The 18882-nt window shown below is 40.5% G+C and overlaps 1 protein-coding gene across 2 annotated transcripts in view; it reads left to right on the forward strand.

Moving 5' to 3' along the window:
* FRMD3 (FERM domain containing 3) overlaps positions 1-12585 on the forward strand; it is a 146588-nt gene extending 134003 nt beyond the window's left edge. For both annotated transcript variants that reach the window (XM_033163792.1, XM_033163793.1), the window contains one exon: positions 8616-12585. In XM_033163792.1, the coding sequence (XP_033019683.1) occupies positions 8616-9214 (599 nt within the window). In that variant the 3' untranslated portion in view covers positions 9215-12585. The remainder of the gene's footprint in view (positions 1-8615) is intronic.
* The last annotated feature ends 6297 nt before the right edge of the window (positions 12586-18882 follow it).

Genomic DNA, 18882 nt, shown 5'->3' on the forward strand with positions numbered 1-18882 from the left:
ACTTCAGAACCTTGCCCTCCAACTTGTGCAGGTTGGAATTTGGTGTGCTTGTCACTCCTTGTGTGTTAGTTTTACATATAGAGTGTCACATGCTGAAGAGATGTCCATATCAGTAAACAGTGTTTCCATGTGCTCTGGCACTCGTCATGGTGTGCCGTTGCACCAGAAGTGGTTTAGTCATGCTGGCCACATGACCCGGAAAGCTGTCTGTGGACAAACGCCAGCTCCCTCGGCCTGAAAGCGAGATAAGTGCTGTACCTCATTGTCAAGTCTGACTGGATTTAACCATCCAGGGGTCCTTTACTTTACTTTTACATATCCAACCCCTTTGAGGTGAATAGTTTGGCCTGACACCCAAACTGGAGCAGAATTTCTGTCCATTGCAGATTAGTTCTTTCTCTACAATGCCGAATGGGTTTGCTCTATGAAATGTAGCTGATGTCACAGCCATGTCCTGGCTGCTTTGCTATCACTCTTCACTTTGCACAGGTAATTTTTTTTCTGCACAATATAATAAACTTCAGATGCCAGCCTTTTCTTTAGCAGTTGCTAGTAAACAGTCAACGCTGCACTGACTTCTGTTTCAGTGTATCTGAAGAAGTGTTCATGCACACAAAAGCTCATACCAAGAACAAACTTAGTTGGTCTCTAAGGTGCTACTGGAAGGAATTTTTTTATTTTTTATTTTGTTTTGACTATGGCAGACCAACACGGCTACCTACCTGTAACCCTTAAATATGGTTACTGTACCAAAAATCACAACAATTGAAAACCTGCTAATATCCAAGTCTCAATTGCTTCTCTAACATTTTAGTGATTAAATGCAACCTTTCAATTTCTTCGTTCATTATACCTTACCAATAGAAGTTTTAAATAACAATTAAAGAAAAAGAGCCTGCTGCTTAGTCAGAATGCTTGAGAGATCAATACAATTTGCTTTTACTTAAATATTAGAGTTGTGAACTTTTACTGCCTGTTGATCTGCTACTCTGCATGATTGTGCAGTAAACTGGTTTAAGGGCTTTAGACTGCTATGTGCAGTGCAGCTGTTTACTAGCAACTGCTAAGGAAATGGTTGGTATTTGAAGTTAATTGTATTGTGTCTTATAAGACAGTCGGAAAGCTCTAAAAATAGCCTTTTACTCTGTTCTCTGGTGGGCTATTTCTATTGGCCGTGTTCGAAGCCTGTTATTTGATTCATTCAGCAGGACTCTCCCAGGCTGAACGCAGTGGAAACTTAGCAAAGGTCACAGCCAGTATGGCTGACTAGTTCATAAGGCTGCCACAGAAAATACAGCAATTATTCAATATGGTGAAATGCCTAGTAAAAATCCAAACCAGGAGAAGTATTCATTTGCGAATGGTTAACCATTGTAGCAAAGATGTGTGCATTCGCCTGCTGAGACATGGGTCTAGGATCACAGCTACAAGCGCTGGTAAGTTGAAGTGCAATTTTTGCTTAGTTGTTTTATGAACAGAAAGGTCTGCTTTCCTCTCTTTCAGTTTGTCATACTAAAAAAAGGTCCACGTTTTGTGTGCAGTAAGCTATAGTATTAATATCTGAACAGTCACCCCCTCTCCCCCCCCCAAAAAAAACCTGGCACAGAATAGGATAGGAGAAGTGGGGGGGGGGGAAGGTGATATAGAAGTCATCCTCAGAGTAGACACATTGAAATCAATTGACTTAAGATATCACCCAAAAGTTTCAGAAGTAATTGTTTCTTCAGTGAGGCGATTCAGGAGTAAATGAAATCATCATTCCATCCAACTACTTGAGTTGACAAAGAAAAATAACCTATTGATACAAAGTTTTGTTTTTAAAAAAAGTTATTTCTGAAATTTAAATACAGAACTACGAATCTAAGAAACTGAATTCAACAAACCATGGACTATAGATGGTTCACTCCCGTGGCATTTAATGTTTAGCCTTGGAATTCTATACAACCAAGCACAAAGAGCTACAAACTTTGATTTTGTGCTGAAAACAAAACTCTCACAGAATGCATTAATTAATACTAACTTATCCTAAAACTACATGGCATTGAGAAGACAGTTTTGAGTTGAGAAATAGCAAAAATATTTCCAAAAACATTACAGTCTATATGTGGAAAAAAATACAGCACTCTGTGATGAAGTCTAGGATGTTTTATTCTCCGTGGAATAATATTAAAATCACTGTGATGTTCTACGTTTTCATTAAAACAAAACCAAAACCAAAAAAAAATCATGATCTTAGTCAAAATTCAGATTTTGTCAAATGTAGTTCACCAAAGCTAAGAGATATTTTAAAAAGAATTTTTTAATTAATTAATTAATAGTAACATATTTTTATATTAAAAAACCCCAACCCAACAAATTTGCAGGTCAAATTAAAGGACTGGTGCTGTTTCTTGTCATTATGTAACAGAGCAATCCAGCCTCCTTTGCAGCAGGCTAGGAGTGTTGATATTAGATTAGTTGGAGGTGTTCCTCCAGTTCTTCTGGATCAGCACCCTCTCCCCCCGCAATCCCCTATATCACTCTGTCAGAGGGGCACTCTCCCTTTGGCCCACGAAACATGCAGGCAGGAGTGCCGTCAGTGAGATGCCCACTAGAGATTTATCACCAGAAGATCTTGAAACAGGGCATTTTGAAGGTGGGGAGGAGCTAAACTAGTTTCACTGCCATCGCATGACAGCATTAAGCCCAATCTGGATCTGATTGCTGCACCAGCCCTAGACTGTCTTAGCAGTCTTACTCCCCCCACCATCTGCCTCTGCTTCCATGAGTGGCAGGGCGCCATCCTATAAACCCAGGCAGGGGAGGTTTGAATTGCAGCCTAAAATATCAGGGTTGTAAATATTGTTTATTGTGAGCTAAATGAAATCCGCCTGCTTCTTCTTAAGACAGAAACAGTAACACAGAACCATATTACAACAATAAAAGTATATTTCAAATAATAAAAACAACAGCAGCAGCACTCCAAGTGAAGGAAGCAACATCTGATCAAAGCGGGAGGGGTATTATTAATTAATTAATTAATTAATTTAATTATTATTACCAAAAGAGAAGGAGCAACCAAGCAGTCCTCAACTCTCTCCAAAGGCTACCATGTACAGTAAGCAGAGCTCTTAGTGTTGAAACGTATTGAGTGCTGAAGCTGTGAAGGCCAATTTAGGAAGGGGAATCCAATTTTGGTCCTAGAACTTGTGCTCCTTTTAGAGCAGGCATAGCCAAACTTGGCCCTCCAGCTGTTTTGGGACTACAACTCTCATCATCCCTAGCTAACAGGACCAGTGGTCAGGGATGATGGGAATTGTAGTCCCAAAACGGCCGGAGGGCCAAGTTTGGCCATGCCTGTTTCAGAGAGACCAGCAAAGTCCAGAGCAGAGCATCAGGTTGTGAGAGAAGATCCCAGGCAGAAAGGACTCAGTGAGTGGGAGTTGGGCAGAGCTGCTCTGATGGGAAGATGTCTGGCATGTTGTGGCGGAATAATGCCTGGTTCATCATGGGTTAACCTATCACTCCCATGTTAGGTAGGTGTTCCCTGGGAGGCGGAGCTAGTTGGCATTCTAAAAGGAGGGGGAACAACCGTTGAAAGGCAGTTGGGGGTTTGGCAGTTGGGTGTGGAGGTTTAGAAAGAGAAACTGGGAGGTTAGGCTTTGGGGAATGGGAGGAAAGGTCATTACCATTGCTAACGGGATGCAGGAAAGATTATAACTGAGCAGAATTATATAAGAAGATTTGTACCAGTAATAACTCAAGACATCCATGTTTTCAAGTTACCTTAATAAAGTTAAAAGTGCTTAAACGTTCGTGGACTCTGGCAGTGCGTCAAGTGCCTCAAGAGGTGTGGCTGAGGGGAAAAGCACTAAGGGTTTCCTGTGACAGAGGGAACGGGTGGCTTATTTTCCTGGCATACAGAGGACTGGGCAGGGAAGCCAAAGGTGCCACGCAGTTGCCAAAAAGGGAAGGCAAGCTGCAGTAGTTTGGGAACCCAGGGAGGGAGATCCCAAGGTGGCAAGAGTTGTTTCAAACGTAAAGCACTGAGGTACCCCAGAGACAACTCCCATATAAACACTGAAGGATTCATCCTAGTTGGCAGAGAAACTTAGGGAGAGTCACGGTTGGGGAAGTATCGAAAGGGGAGGGAATAGGATCCCTCACACATGTCAGATGGAGCTAGCCTCTTCTTCAATGTCTGTGTCTAGAATCCTCTATCCATCCATTGTTTTTGTCTAAAAATCACACAGGTATTTCCTGTATCTGATATCTGGCCCCATCAAAGCATATACAGTTACTGGGGTTGCATGAGTCAGGCAAACACACATGACACCCTGTTGCAGCTGTCAGTATCTCTTTAGAAAAGATCTCTAGCTAAGGTCCCCTTCACATATACTGCCAGCAGTACATTGTTTCCCACTCACACCTTAAATAAGGTCATTGTAACAAAGATGGAGAATTCTGATGCTGCACTAGTGCTGGTTGCTGATGGAGAACGTTGCCCACTAAGCGCCAGTATCTCACATCCCCATAAGGAGGTGGAATATCATGGATGCTAAGTCTGGATTCAATTGATAGGAAATGGTGTTTGGATAAGCACGATTCTACCAATTCATCTATGGAAAAGCAGTGTTGTGGTAGAATGCACTTCATGGTGTTTATTAATGCTTCATCAACTACGTCACTGTGCAGGGAATTAATAATTGCCGATTCACTGCACAGCACCCACATGAAACAGCTGAGAATGCATATATGCCTATATCAGAGACAGAAAGGTTTGAAATCTCAAGATGAAAGCCAAATGAAACTGTTGCTGCACAAAGTAGCAGTGTGACTACAGAAAATGTTTTAGACAATGAGAAGATGTAATGATAGTAGGAGAATTTACATCTAGGTCAGCAGCCATTCTGAGATAATTTATAAGTTCAGTTTCACATGTGCCATTTAAATGATTGATGAATCTGTGGTGTGTGTGTGTAAGACAGAAATACAATTTTCAGTGACTCTGCATAATATTTTAATTTATGGTATTGCAGGTAGAAAAATGCATGTACAGTTCCACTTCAATCTTCCTTTGAACAGATGCATTCTGCCTGAAATGCTTCATTAGCTCTCTGCTTCTTTCTCCATATAGAACTGTATACATTTGGGGAAAGCTGTGGCTCTGTAAATTTGACATGTCATTGGAAAGCATCAGTTATATGCTTTAAATACACCAGTTATTTCCTTCACTCTCCCTTGCTCTGGTCTCCTGAAACCAATGTGGTTGAAAAAAATCATTATCATTTTCAGCAGTGTGTTTTTGCCATTGAAATGGACATGTGGGCCTATATATTCCCACAGACACTGGTATACATACAGGTGAAACTCGAAAAATTAGAATATAGTGGAAAAGTCCATTTAAGTACCGGTAAGCAATTGTTTTCATTAGCTACTGGAGTTTAATATATGAAATAGACTCATGACATGCAAAGCGAGATATGTCAAGCCTTTATTTGTTATAATTGTGATGATTATGGCGTACAGCTGATGAAAACCCCAAAGTTGAAATTGTTAATTTGGGGTTCTCATCAGCTGTACGCCATAATCATCACAATTATAACAAATAAAGGCTTGGCATATCTCGCTTTGCATGTCATGAGTATATCATATATAAGTTTCACCTTTTAAGTTGAATTACTGAAAGAAATGAACCTTTCCACGATATTCTAATTTTTTGAGCTTCACCTGTATTTATATCCTTTTTTGGGGAAAACACTGATAAGGCTTTCTTTGGAGTTTGTCAGTTTCACCCACAGGCCAGAGAAGAACATGGATGAAATTGACAATTGTCTCCACCCCAGAGACTAGACTGGAAGGACAGTGAGGGAAATGGCAAGAAGGATAGTGGGCAGGTAGTATAGAAACCAGTTTGCACATAACACTAAACCAAACTATGATTTAGCATGAATGTGTAGGCTTCCAGGGAGAAGAGTGTGGTCACTTTGCAATGTGTTTGGTGCTATACTTTAAGCCATGGTATGGCATAGTGCTCTCACAGAACCCTGGCTTGTGGTTTATCTCAATTCAGACAAACCATGAGCTGTAACCAGAGGTGTAGGAAGGTCAGGTGGTACCCGGTGCGGAAAATTTCTTGTCACCCCCCCCCCCATTGATCCCACCCCCCTGCAAAAATGGTTTTACGTTATTTCATATTTTCTTACAAAGGAATAATAACAAGTAATAATAATAAAAACTTTTATTTATATCCCACCCTCCCCGGCCAAAGTCGGGCTCAGGGTGGCTAACATCAGATACATAACATTGGTATAAAATCAAACAGTAATTAAATTACCTCCTAAAAACATCTCAAAATCAAATTAAAGTCTAATTAGATGGATTTCCACAGGGTTAGGGTTGGGAACAGTAAGTGCTCCACTGAACTGAAATTTCAGCCTTCACGACATAGGAAAACAGCCAAGTAAACAGCTATTTTGGTGGAGGAGGGTCAAGATATTAACCAATATGCATGAAATTTCATATATAGCTATATAATCCCTAGTATAGTAAGATAAGACCTTTGGAGCAGGCATTTTTTAAAAGTTTTTTAGTAGGGCAGTAATTGTTCCTTGATAATTTGTCACCCCCTCCATTATGGAACATGCGTCAGACTGCCCCCCTTGCTACGCCCCTGCCTGTAACCAAAGTTTCATGATCTGGTCTGGTCACAGGGCAATATGGAAGACAAGTGTGAGAGTAAGCTGAAGAAAGTGTAGAAACAGTTGAAAAGCATAGCTTTTGTACATTGGGAAAACGTTCTCAAGTGATCATTAAGTACTTGAAAATGAATGTGTGAGTTTTGACTTAGGACCTGCAACATCTCGCATAAAGTTTATTTCTTTCACTATCTATTCTCCTCTTTCGCCATCTAAATAGTTGCATTTGTATAAGTGGCATTCTAACAAAACAGAAAACAGTTATTCCTCCCCGCATTGTACTGTGCATACTCAGATAACTGATCTGAAAGAATAATAATTCATCATGTTTATGTGGGGGCACATTTGTAACCTTAATCTCATGTTAATCATTCAGGAATGGTAACTGATGATAGGATCTAGGAATTCTGCCAAATTTATGCACAACATAGTTGGTCATGCAGTTGCTTCACTTCAGTTCCATCTGGAAAAAACAAAACAAAAAACCCTGTTCTCCGTAGTTGGGAGTCTAAACATTTCTTTTGCAGAAGCTGAGATTGGGACAATGTTTCTGCAGTTCATGACTAGTGAATGAATGTAGATAATACAAGCTGAGATTTTTAATTGCTTTGGGTGTGCTTTCTATTAGTGCTTATCCGAGTTTAATGTTTCCCTTACATAATTAATTCAAATGGAGCAGTGTTATGAAGTTTGATGCAAAAAAAACCAGAGCTTTCAATGATTTTTGATTTCTTGAACTTTGCCTTTGAGCTTTCTTCTTCTTTCCTATTGCCTAACGTAATGTACAAGAGGGCATGATGGGGGTGGGAAGGTATATGGGATGAGTACTGTTTTCATGGTACTAATGAAAATAGCTAAGACATGATGCAGACACAATGCTGAAGGGGGAAGTGTAAAAGCCAAAGTGAAAAATAACCAAAATGTGTTGATATCAAATAGTTCTATAAAGATTTATTTAAATTCACAATTACTGAAATATTTACAAAACTATAAACAAATAATTTCCCCTAAAACTCTTACAGCAGAGGTGTATTGTTGCATTTTAAACATATTGCTAGTAGGATTACAGATCACACTGAAATGTAAGCATTGTGGATTAAAATCCAGATTGGCAGACACATTTAAACTTCTTGGTCTTCTTTGGTGGCCAAATACAGAAAACGGTGTTTTCTCCTTCAAAGTTCAGAGTTCAGGTTTGCATTCATTCATACATGTTTTCTTTAAGAAAAACATATGTCATATTTTGATTCATCTTTTTTCATGTCTAAGGCACCTTAACAATAGTCTCTACACAGAGATGTATAATCTTACAAGAGGGAAGCAGTTTTTTTTAAAGTTTATTTTTGAATAGCCTTTTTATCAGATCCCTTATGCATAGAACTCTTTTCAGTCACGTTTGAAGTTAAAAGACAGAAGTACGACCTTAATGTTTTGTTGCATTCAATACTGTATTATGTAGTATCTTGTCACATGGAACAGTGATTTATTGTTCTATCTCGAGATACAGTATCATAAAGTTGAGAGAATATCTACTTTTATATGTACATATTGTAACCAACAGATGCTAAACTAATGCTGCATATTACCACACATTTTTCAGCAGATACATGTTGAATGCTTCTGACAACACAAAGAACCGCTTGATTTAAAAACTATGGTTGCTGCAAACTGTGCAGTAACTTAACATTACCTTCAAAGTTTGCAAAATGTAGATTTGCATTTTGATTTTTTAAATATTCTAATATATACATATCACAATAGATTGAGTTGAAAAGTTGAAAAGTTAAGAAGTTCCATTCATGTAAGTTTGAATTTTGAGCTCAGTAATTTTTCATTTTATGAACACTTGTTTCTGGAACCTTTCTTGAACTATTTTGTTAACATTTTTGAAATGTTTCATTGAGAGCTTAAATAGTCTATTTTAAATCTATTTTATAGGTATCCAGCTGCCCAAAGAAGATGATGTATCAATACCTATGATATCTAACTCTCCTGCTAAGGAGGCAGATGATAGTTCAGATCTTTCTATCGAGGAGGATGAGAAAATCAAGGAAGAACCTTTGACAATATCAGAACTGATGTACAATCCAAGTAGCAGCTTGCTCCCCACTCCTGTTAATGATGAGGAGATTGATCTGCTTTTTCAAACCTCCCCAAGGGCAGATCATGAAAAAGAAGATACAGATTCATTTGAGGAACTGGAGGCAGATGAAAATGCATTTTTGGTTGCAGAAGAGGAGGAGCTGAAAGAAGCCAGGAAAGCACTTAGGTGGAGCTATAACTTTTTGATGGGCAACATGAAGATAAATGCTGTCCTGAAGAGTTTTTCCAGACTTCTTCTTGTTGGGCTTGGAATAATGCTGGTTGTTTTCCCTCTTCTACTTGTGCTCTTGGAATCAGATCTCGATATCTCCTTCCTCCATGAAATCCGCCAGACTCCAGAGTTTCGGCAGTTTCACATTGAATATTACTGTCCTCTTAGGCAGTGGGTTGCCTGCAAAATAGACTTTGTTAGCCATTTGCTTGGCAGCTCCTAAACATTTAAGAATATGCGACATGACTAAGGGCTATATTCAAAACTAGTGAATTTCAGTCAGTGCTAGGTGCTCATAAACATATTTAAGGCCATCAGCAAGTAGTTCTTCATTTTTAATCCATAATGGACCTATGAAGTTCTTAAGTTTCCTTTTCATAATTGAATTATTGATTTAGCTACATGGTGGCCTTTCAGTAACCAAAAAGCAGTTATTTTTTTCTTGCTTTTATCAATGACTGAATAGAACAGAAATTTATCATCTCTGCCATTACAAGCCATGATGTACTAAATTTAATTAGTGACAAAAAGAGGGTGACGCGTTTGAATATACTCCTTAGTGAAACAATCTCCACTAACCAATGCCTATACAAGCAATGTTGATTGCTGATGTTTTCTTTCTTGGTTTGAATTTTCATTAAAAAGAATAATATTTTTATGTGTTTACAAAATTTTGGTAAATTTTTAGCAAAGTCAACTTCTGAAGATATTTAAGTGTACAGATTACTAAAATAAATGCACAAAGGCATGTCATGATTTTTAAAAATGTTTTAGCAAAGTTTTTTTTAAAAAAGATTGAAGAATGAGGTTCTCAGACATCTGCACAAGATGGTGAGTAAATGAGGGGGAAAGTAGGCAGGGTCTGCTATATAGAATTGAAATGACACCACCATTTTCTAAGGTCCAAACTACACATTGCAAAGCAAACATGGAATTACTATAGAATGGTGATGCAGGGGTTTCTTGCAGGGTTGAATTAACTGGCAGAAAGAAGTACTTAAGCCTTCGTGTGCCCAACTGTTCTCTCTGGTACCATGGTCATTTTCCTATGCTCTCCCACCTTGGTGGACTCCAAGACTCGAAGATGCCCAGCTGTATGGGAAAACAGCCTAGAGTGAAAATATGCAGGAGAGAATATTTAATTAAGCTCTTCTTTCTGTTCATTGATCCTGCCCAGCAAAATCTCTCTTGCCCCCTGCAATCACGTCAGCTGCCAGATATATTGGCTTTCCAAGTGCATGGCATATAATGTGTAGTTCTGTCCTGGCAGTTCTAAAGCTGAAGAATGGTGAGGACTTTTCAGAAGATGACAGTTCAGCTATTCCTGTGGTTCAACACTTGACTCAATGGTAATGAAAGGTCTTTGCAGGGCAGTGGAAGTACAGTTCTGTAAGAGGTTTAAGGATTAACTGTAGATTGTTGTACATAACATAGAAACATGCAGATATAAAAAACAAAAAGTCTAGGTAGGCGTACTTAAATATATAGAACTTAAAAACATACTGCTCTCTAAAAACAGAGACAGGCTTTATTAAATGCATCCTACCCCCTGAATCTCAAGCATCTAAAGATGATTTTCTTAATTCTTGATTCCTTTTATTGCTATTTCATCATGATGTATCCCAGAGTTCCTTAGTTCTTGATTCCACTCATTACTGTTTCATCATGATAAATCCTGAGTCACCATTTTATGTTATTATTTCTTGTGCATGCTATCTCCCTTACCTAATATAAGTGACAATGAATGCACATAGTTCACTCATAAATGTGTCCCTATGACAGTGGTGTGTGGTTATCTTTGTTGTCTTGATGTGCTGGAGGTTTTGTGCCTGTGTAGCTCCAAGTACTTCTAAGAGGCTATAAATGCATAAAACCTCATGTGTGTAGAAAAGATCGGTAAGTCCCAGTGCCCAACTTTGGAAAAAAAAACCAAAACAAAAATATTTTGTATTCTCCAGTTTGGATTTCCTGACACAGGATTCTCCCCCGGTATCTAACTGTATCAATTGCTGGACTCTTGAAGCCAATAGACTGATTTCCTGCCAGTATGAAAAACACAACATTAGTTCCATTACTGCTGTAAGAACTGCTGCTATTTATGATTTATATGGAATTTATCAGTGTATAAAGTACTCAATTTTTTAAAAACCACTTCCCCTCACAACAACCTATTGTGGTAAGGTTATAATGTTGTTGTATATCATTTAACCAATTGAGCCTTCGTAGTGTTTCATCCATGAAGAGTGTGAGTCACGTTTAACATGTGAAAGCAGAACAATGTAAGTCACAACTGAACGTGATTAAGCCCTTCTTGTTCATCTGCAACCCATAGGTGCTCAACTGCACATCAGATTGTTTCTGTAATTTGCCCAATGAAGGTTTAACAATTCTTTCCTGGGGAAACATCAGGCACTCTGGTGAAGCTTCATATATATTCTCTAGCTCCAGAGAATGTAAGTAGCTGTTGGATCAGGAGGTAAAACTGCAATTTGTTTCCTCTTTTTGTGCAGTTGGCTACTTTAGATTTTTTTTGGGGGGGGGGTTACATTTGCTTTCCCCCTATGCCTTTAAAAGGTACCATATATCTTTTTAGAATAACCATCAGTTCCCTTGCAAACAGTTGCTGATCAATACTTTTTAGTGCATATTTAATTTTTTAACAACTCCTAGCTGAATCCTTTCCATTGAAACATAAATCCACTTAGGACACATCTGCCTTTGGTTACCAAAACAAATATAACAGACACCTGCATTTTAGGCACTATGATGATAGAATTAGGCAATACAGACTTTGCATAATGTACTAAAATAAAACCAAGTTCTGTTCTGAGTCCTACAGATATATAAATTTGCTGAGCCCCTTAATTATAATCACTTAGCTTCCTGGCTTCTAAAATGTAGTCTTGTTGCTGTCATAGAGCTCCAGGAACATTAGAAACATTTGTTTTTATGATTTGATTAGGGAAGGGTTGGGTTGCATGAGGAACAGATTACCTCAGAGAATGGACTGTGCAATAAGGATACATGTAGGGTTAGATGCAAGTGCAGGTACATGAATGTCTAGATGTATATACACGTCCTTGATCCTGTAGAGCTTCCCCAAGGTGAATTCTACGGAATTATGGACACACCTTTTCTACATAATAGAAAGAACTGGGACCGCTGGGAGAGTGTGTGTATATCATCAACAGCATGTACTGCATAGACTGAAGCAAAGTCTTGTCTCCAGTACTGGAAATGTCTGGCATATGAAGAGTCCATAGGTACAGTATTGTGTATTTCTGTCTGTGCTTGGAATATATTGTAAAACGTTATGTACTTGAAATCTATTTTGTGATTTGTCTAATATTTATAAACACAACTCTGGGAAAGAATTAAATAGGGTTTATTTCGTTAAATGCAAACACACTAAAAAATCTAGGGGGAAATATACCTGTAAACCTGGGCCTTATCTTTGTAAAGTTCACATTTCTATGTCAACATCTTGATTGTTTTATATGTTACTATAATGACAGGACTCCCTAATAAAAGTATGTTGAAAAAGCCATTCTTCAATGTTATGTTCCTTATTGTGCAATAAAGTTCTTTGCAGAAGGAGAGTAGCTGTGTTATTATGGCTTGCATCACAATCATCACATTTAGAGGGGAAAACACATTAATGGCACAGTCCTCAGACTTAATATGCCAGCATGGGGCATAGGATTAGGTGTGCTGACAGTTGTAACAGCCTATGTCATTATGTCACTGCTGGAAGATACAACAGCAGTATTTAGAGTGAGACCGTAATAAAGCTACACCTAAATGAAATTAAACTCACACCATATTATTCTCGGCAATTATGTTTACTATATTTCAGAAACGGCCACTCAACCTCTTCAAATCATTCCATCTGCGCTTTCCAGGTAGAATTATTCCCCCTGTCCTCCCCCTGTGTTCCTCTGGGGGTTCCTCTGACACACACCCCAAGCCAATTTGGGGGGCTGTGAGGGGCTCATGGGGGGAGCAGAAATGCACAAATGGAAATCCTTGCACAGAGCTTCTGATGATGGGGCTGGTCCTATGCAAGAGGAACTCGCTTTGGTACCTTCTTTATTTATAACTAATAGAAAGTGGCCAGCATTGCTTGGGAAATCTAACAAGAAAGAAAATCAGTGCAATTTTGAACCAGTGGTTAAAATCTGTGCAACTCCGAAAAGTCCAGTCCATCATCTTTATTCAAAATGGCATCCAAACAATGACAAAAAAAACCTGCTCCTTGATCTCAGGAACTATCATGCAAAACTTGCTTGATAGCTTAAAAGGTGTGAAAATCCACAGGGAACAGCCAAAGGAATGACACTTTCCAAAATATATAGTAGATACCTATTTATATTTATTACATCCAGACTTTCTTCTAAATAGAACCCCATCCATTCTATCCTCCCATCGATCTTTGGTGCCTTAGGAGAAAATATGCTAAAAGTAATATGTATCAGTATTTGAGAGTTAGGTATACTTGGCAGTGGCATCCTGACAATGAACCACTCATGGTTTTACTTGTTACAGGTGGGTAGCCGTGTTGGTCTGCCATAGTCAAAACAAAATCGAAAATTCTTTCTAGTAGCACCTTAGAGACCAACTGAGTTTGTTCCTGGTATGAGCTTTCGTGTATCTGAAGAAGTGTGCATGCACACGAAAGCTCATACCAGGAACAAACTCAGTTGGTCTCTAAGGTGCTACTAGAAAGAATTTTCGATATGGTTTTACTTATCATACTTAAAATGTTTAGAGAAGAATCAAGATAATATGTCTTTGTAAAATGGGGGTGGTTCCACTTCAGGAATTTTGTTTCATGAAAGCATCACACAGATGGTAAGTGAAGCCAAACAATGATGCCGTCTTCTGAATTTTTAGCATAATCCTTGTCCAATGGATGCTGATTACATTTATTACCCAGCCGTCACCAGCTGATGTTTTAACTAAGGTTTGTTATGAGAAGTCTGAAGTTAATTTTTTTGTGGGTTAGTAGTGAATTTTAGTGCTAAAGATTTAATTAATACAAGCCTTAGTTTGCTGAGTTTATATCTTATATATTTTATACACAATGTCTGTTCTGAAATTGTCTGGTCTGTTATGCCTAATAAAGGTTATTGAATTGGGAAAAAAAAGTTCCAGGGCAGGTTATAACAGATCACAATCACAAGACTAACATAACATCCATTATGAATACAGTACCAAGAACCATCCTGGATTAATATATTAGGCAATTGGAAACCCTTAATAAAAACTGGCAGATTTGAAAATTAGGATTTGGATGAATTTTGATAAGCCCTACATGGAGATGCCAGGGATTGGGACCTTCTGCATGCAAATCAGATGCTCCACCACTAAGCTGTGACCATTCCCTCAGCTTCTCCAAGATGATAGGGATAAGGCAAGGGATGGAACAGAGGCAGTCGAGATCACCCAGTAGTAGGCAACCATAATAAACTAGCTGCAATCCTATTCATGTCTATTCTGAAGAAAAGTCCCATTGAGATCAATTATTCCCAAGGGGGTATAGTTTTGTAGCCTTAATGGCTCAGAACTGGAGTTTGGTCTCCTTCTGTTTAGTCATTTGGTACACATACAATTTTGACATTTTATATTTTGGAGTTAATTTGTAGAACACATTTTTATCTGCAGGATTGGCTCTAAGCATGCATAGATAGGTGCTGATACCAGTGCTTTTTCTGGGGACGGGGGGACGGGACACAGGGGTACGCATACCCCTAAACATTTTCTGAATCTAAGTTTGGCCTCATTGAGGGGCAGTATTTCAATATGAGTAGGAAAATGAGAGTACCCCTAAATATTTTTTTAAGGAAAAAAAAGCAGTGGCTGATACGATATGATAAACAAGTGCAATGCATGGACTGGGGGACTGCAGTTGGTCAGCAGCAACTGGCATTGTCACAAAAGCTGCAGCACACATGGAATTTGCTACTGACCATCGGTGATTCTTTTAAAGGAAAAAAGGTGCCGGTACTCACCATGAAGTTGTTATAGTAAGTGCCACACTTTTAACACACTTTCAACATTGTCCAGTGATAGTATGGAACATGAAACTGCCTTGTTGTTGTCCAGTCGTTCAGTCGTGTCCGACTCTTCGTGACCCCATGGACCAGAGCATGCCAGGCACCCCTATCCTCCACTGCCTCCCGCAGTTTGGCCAAACTCATGCCAGTCACTTCGAGAACACTGTCCAACCATCTCATCCTCTGTCGCCCCCTTCTACTTGTGCCCTCCATCTTTCCCAACATCAGGGTCTTTTCCAGGGAGTCTTCTCATGAGGTGGCCAAAGTACTGGAGCCTCAACTTCAGGATCTGTACTTCCAGTGAGCACTCAGGGCTGATTTCCTTCAGAATGGATAGGTTTGATCTTCTTGCAGTCCATGGGACTCTCAAGAGTCTCCTCCAGCACCATAATTCAAAAGCATCAATTCTTCGGCGATCAGTCTTCTTTATGGTCCAGCTCTCACTTCCATACATTACTACTGGGAAAACCATAGCTTTAACTATACGGACCTTTGTCAGCAAGTTCATGTCTTTGCTTTTTAAGATGCTGTCTAGGTTTGTCATTGCTTTTCTCCCAAGAAGCAGGCGTCTTCTAATTTCGTGACTGCTGTCACCATCTGCAGTGATCATGGAACCCAAGAAAGTGAAATCTCTCACTGCCTCCATTTCTTCCCCTTCTACCGGTATTTGCCAGGAGGTGATGGGACCAGGGGCCATGATCTTAGTTTTTTTGATGTTGAGCTTCAGACCATATTTTGCACTATCCTCTTTCACCCTCATTAAAAGGTTTTTTAATTCCTCCACACTTTCTGCCATCAAGGTTGTATCATCAGCATATCTGAGGTTGTTGATATTTTTTTCCGGCAATCTTAATTCCGGTTTGGGATTCATCCAGCCTAGCCTTTCGCATGATGAATTCTGCATATAAGTTAAATAAGCAGGGAGACAATATACAGCCTTGTCGTACTCCTTTACCAATTTTGAACCAATCAGTTGTTCCATATCAAGTTCTAACTGTAGCTTCTTGTGGTGGCCCTGCATGGCATAGCTCATAGCTTCCCTGAGTTATTCAAGTCCCTTTGCCACGACAAGGCAGTGATACATGAAAGAGGAAACTAGCTTAAACAGGGACAACTGGTCAATCCAGCCCAGTCTTGCCTCCTGTGGCTCTAGGAGGCTTTCACAAGGACCCAAGCAGAAATCTCTCCAGGCCTGTAGCCTATGATCCTTTTAACTGGAAATGCAGTGCTTGACTGGGAAATCTATATGTACAGCATGGGCTGAACCCCTGAGTGATGGGTCTTCCCCACTTAGAAAAGCAAGAGAAAAACAAAGCTACCCGTCCCAACATTATTTTGAAACAAGCTTTTAAAAATGCATGCAACAAACACACACACAGAAAGACCACTCCAGGATTGTCAAAGAAATACACCACTGTCTTTGGTAAATCACTGAAATGCCTGTGGAACAATTAAAGTGAAATACTGGTAGTTTGATGCTGTGACTACTAGCAACAATGGCCTAAATTGCAAATGGCAATCTTGCTGTGGAAATATTGGATAAACAGATTACATAGTCTATAGCAGATTATATAAATCCAGTTACAGGTGGGTAGCCGTGTTGGTCTGCCATAGTCGAAACAAAATAGAAAATTCTTTCCAGTAGCACCTTAGAGACCAACTGAGTTTGTTCTTGGTATGAGCTTTGCACACGAAAGCTCATACCAAGAACAAACTCAGTTGGTCTCTAAGGTGCTACTGGAAAGAATTTTCTATTTTGTTTAGATTATATAAAGTGAGAGAAAAATACTGATGTCTGTACTTGTTTTGGAATTTGAGCTGAAGCTTGAACTCCCACATAAGAAATAAACAGAAACTGGGGAGGGGTGTTCAACTAAGGTTTGTTCAGAAGAGACCCCGTGAAATTAACAGACTCATCTTAGTCATGTTCATTAATTTAAGTATTTGTGCACTACTACAGCCAGTCTTTACGCAGGACTCCGGGGCCCTTGGGTTCAAAATGAGGAAGCACAGCCGTCTATGGTGGAGGCATTTCTGACAGTAATGGCAATCATAGGATTAAAAAAAATAAATGAGCCACTCTGAGCACCTCTCCCATTCATGCTTCCTATAATTTGGAGATATTAGACGAAGTCTTACAGGGGCAAGACGGAAAATAAAAGCTGCCCATCTCATACTGCCATTGTGCAAGTGAATTGTGCAACAAAACCATGTCCAGTTCTGGTTGCCTCGCCCAGAGAGCTGGAAAAAAGGTTCAGAACAGGGTAAGCAAAATGCTCAAGGGGTTGGAGGAAGGGTTGAGGCACCTGGGGCTTTTTAGTTGGGGTGTGCGCGCGTGTTACAGGTGTAGACAAGTTACGCAAGGAGTAACTCTCTCACCCAACTGCTTATGACCGTTAACAAAGTGGAAGAAGAAAGCTCGTTTTCTTTGTCAGGGTCACGGCGCCTCCTAGTGGAGCCAGCAGGCCTGTGCTAGTTTTTATTCCCTTTCCTCGAAGCCCCTCGAGCCCCCCTCTCCTCAGCACGTCGAACTCGCAAGAAAGTCCAATGTGTTCCCAGGGAATTTGGCGGCACCCCGGCAGGGAAGGGATATAGGACGCCCGGCGGCGGCGGCGGCGGCGACTCCCCTGCGCCATATGCCAAGGCAGCTCGACCCGCTTTCCGGAGCGGGCTGGAGCTGGCGACCGCTTCGCGGAATGGGACCGCACACGAAACCAGCGCGGGGAGCAACGGGGGAAACGAGCCCCTGAAACGAGAAGCGCTGAGGAAAAGCCCGACGTCCCTCTCTGGAGACTAAGCCGCCTCCCCGCCTCCCGAGTCCCGCCCGCTTTGGCGACTCCACCCCCGGCGGACCGTTTCCACGGGGACAAGAGCGCCGCGCCGGAGGCAGGAGAAGGCGGCTGAGGCGCCACCCGCAGCCTCCCTCCCTCCCTCGCTGCTCCTGCGGGTCGTGGGCTGGAGAGGCCCCGCGCGGGACGTGGCTGCCTGCCTCGCGAACTGGGGCGCCCTTCTCCCCCGAGGGAGCGCCGACAAGGAGCACCCCACCCCGCTCTTCCCAGGCGCGGCGGCCCCGGGAGTCTGGCCTCTGCCGCTTGGTCAGGAGGTGCGTTTCCACTAGTAGCCCCCCCCGTCGGGGCTGCACCTGAGTGCAGTGCCGGATTTACGTATTTAAAGGGGGGGGGGACTGGATGTACATTTCCAAAATATAAGATAAAAAAACAACTTCTTAATTGTATTTCAGTTCAGCAATTACTTTGATAAACTATATAGTTTGTTTTGCGCATATGGCTTTAGATAACTATTAGGTCTATAAATTACCATATCACATATTTTCAACACAAAAAAACAGCAACAGTTTGTTGTTGGCAAAGGACAGCTGGACATATAAAGGGCCCCATTACCTTCGGTAGCTTAGGGCCTCATCAAATCTAAATCCGGCCCTTCCTGAGTGCATTCACTGAACTTTGATATATATATATATATGCAGCACAGTGCTCTTTTTCTAGAAAAAGAGGTGCCGGATTTGGCCACGAACTTCTCCCTTGTTCTCTTCGGATGGTGGAGCTGAGCTCCGGCTCTTTAAAAAAAAAAAAGCCCTGTTTATATGTTACGGAGTTGCAGCATATAGTATTTATATATAACCTCACACAGCCGCATGTTGGCATATGGAAAGGGTTTACACAGCACACAATGGCCTCATTACCAGGGAATTTTGATGCTGTGAGACATGTTTTCCCCTGTCTTTAGATCCAAGTAACAGTGGACTCATTGCCTTCAGTTGTTAATTAGCGTAAGGCAATCACGACAACATGAGTTCATCTAACCCTCTTTTTGA

Source organism: Lacerta agilis, chromosome 11 (genome assembly GCF_009819535.1).
Source record: "Lacerta agilis isolate rLacAgi1 chromosome 11, rLacAgi1.pri, whole genome shotgun sequence".
NCBI classification, from domain to species: domain Eukaryota; kingdom Metazoa; phylum Chordata; class Lepidosauria; order Squamata; family Lacertidae; genus Lacerta; species Lacerta agilis.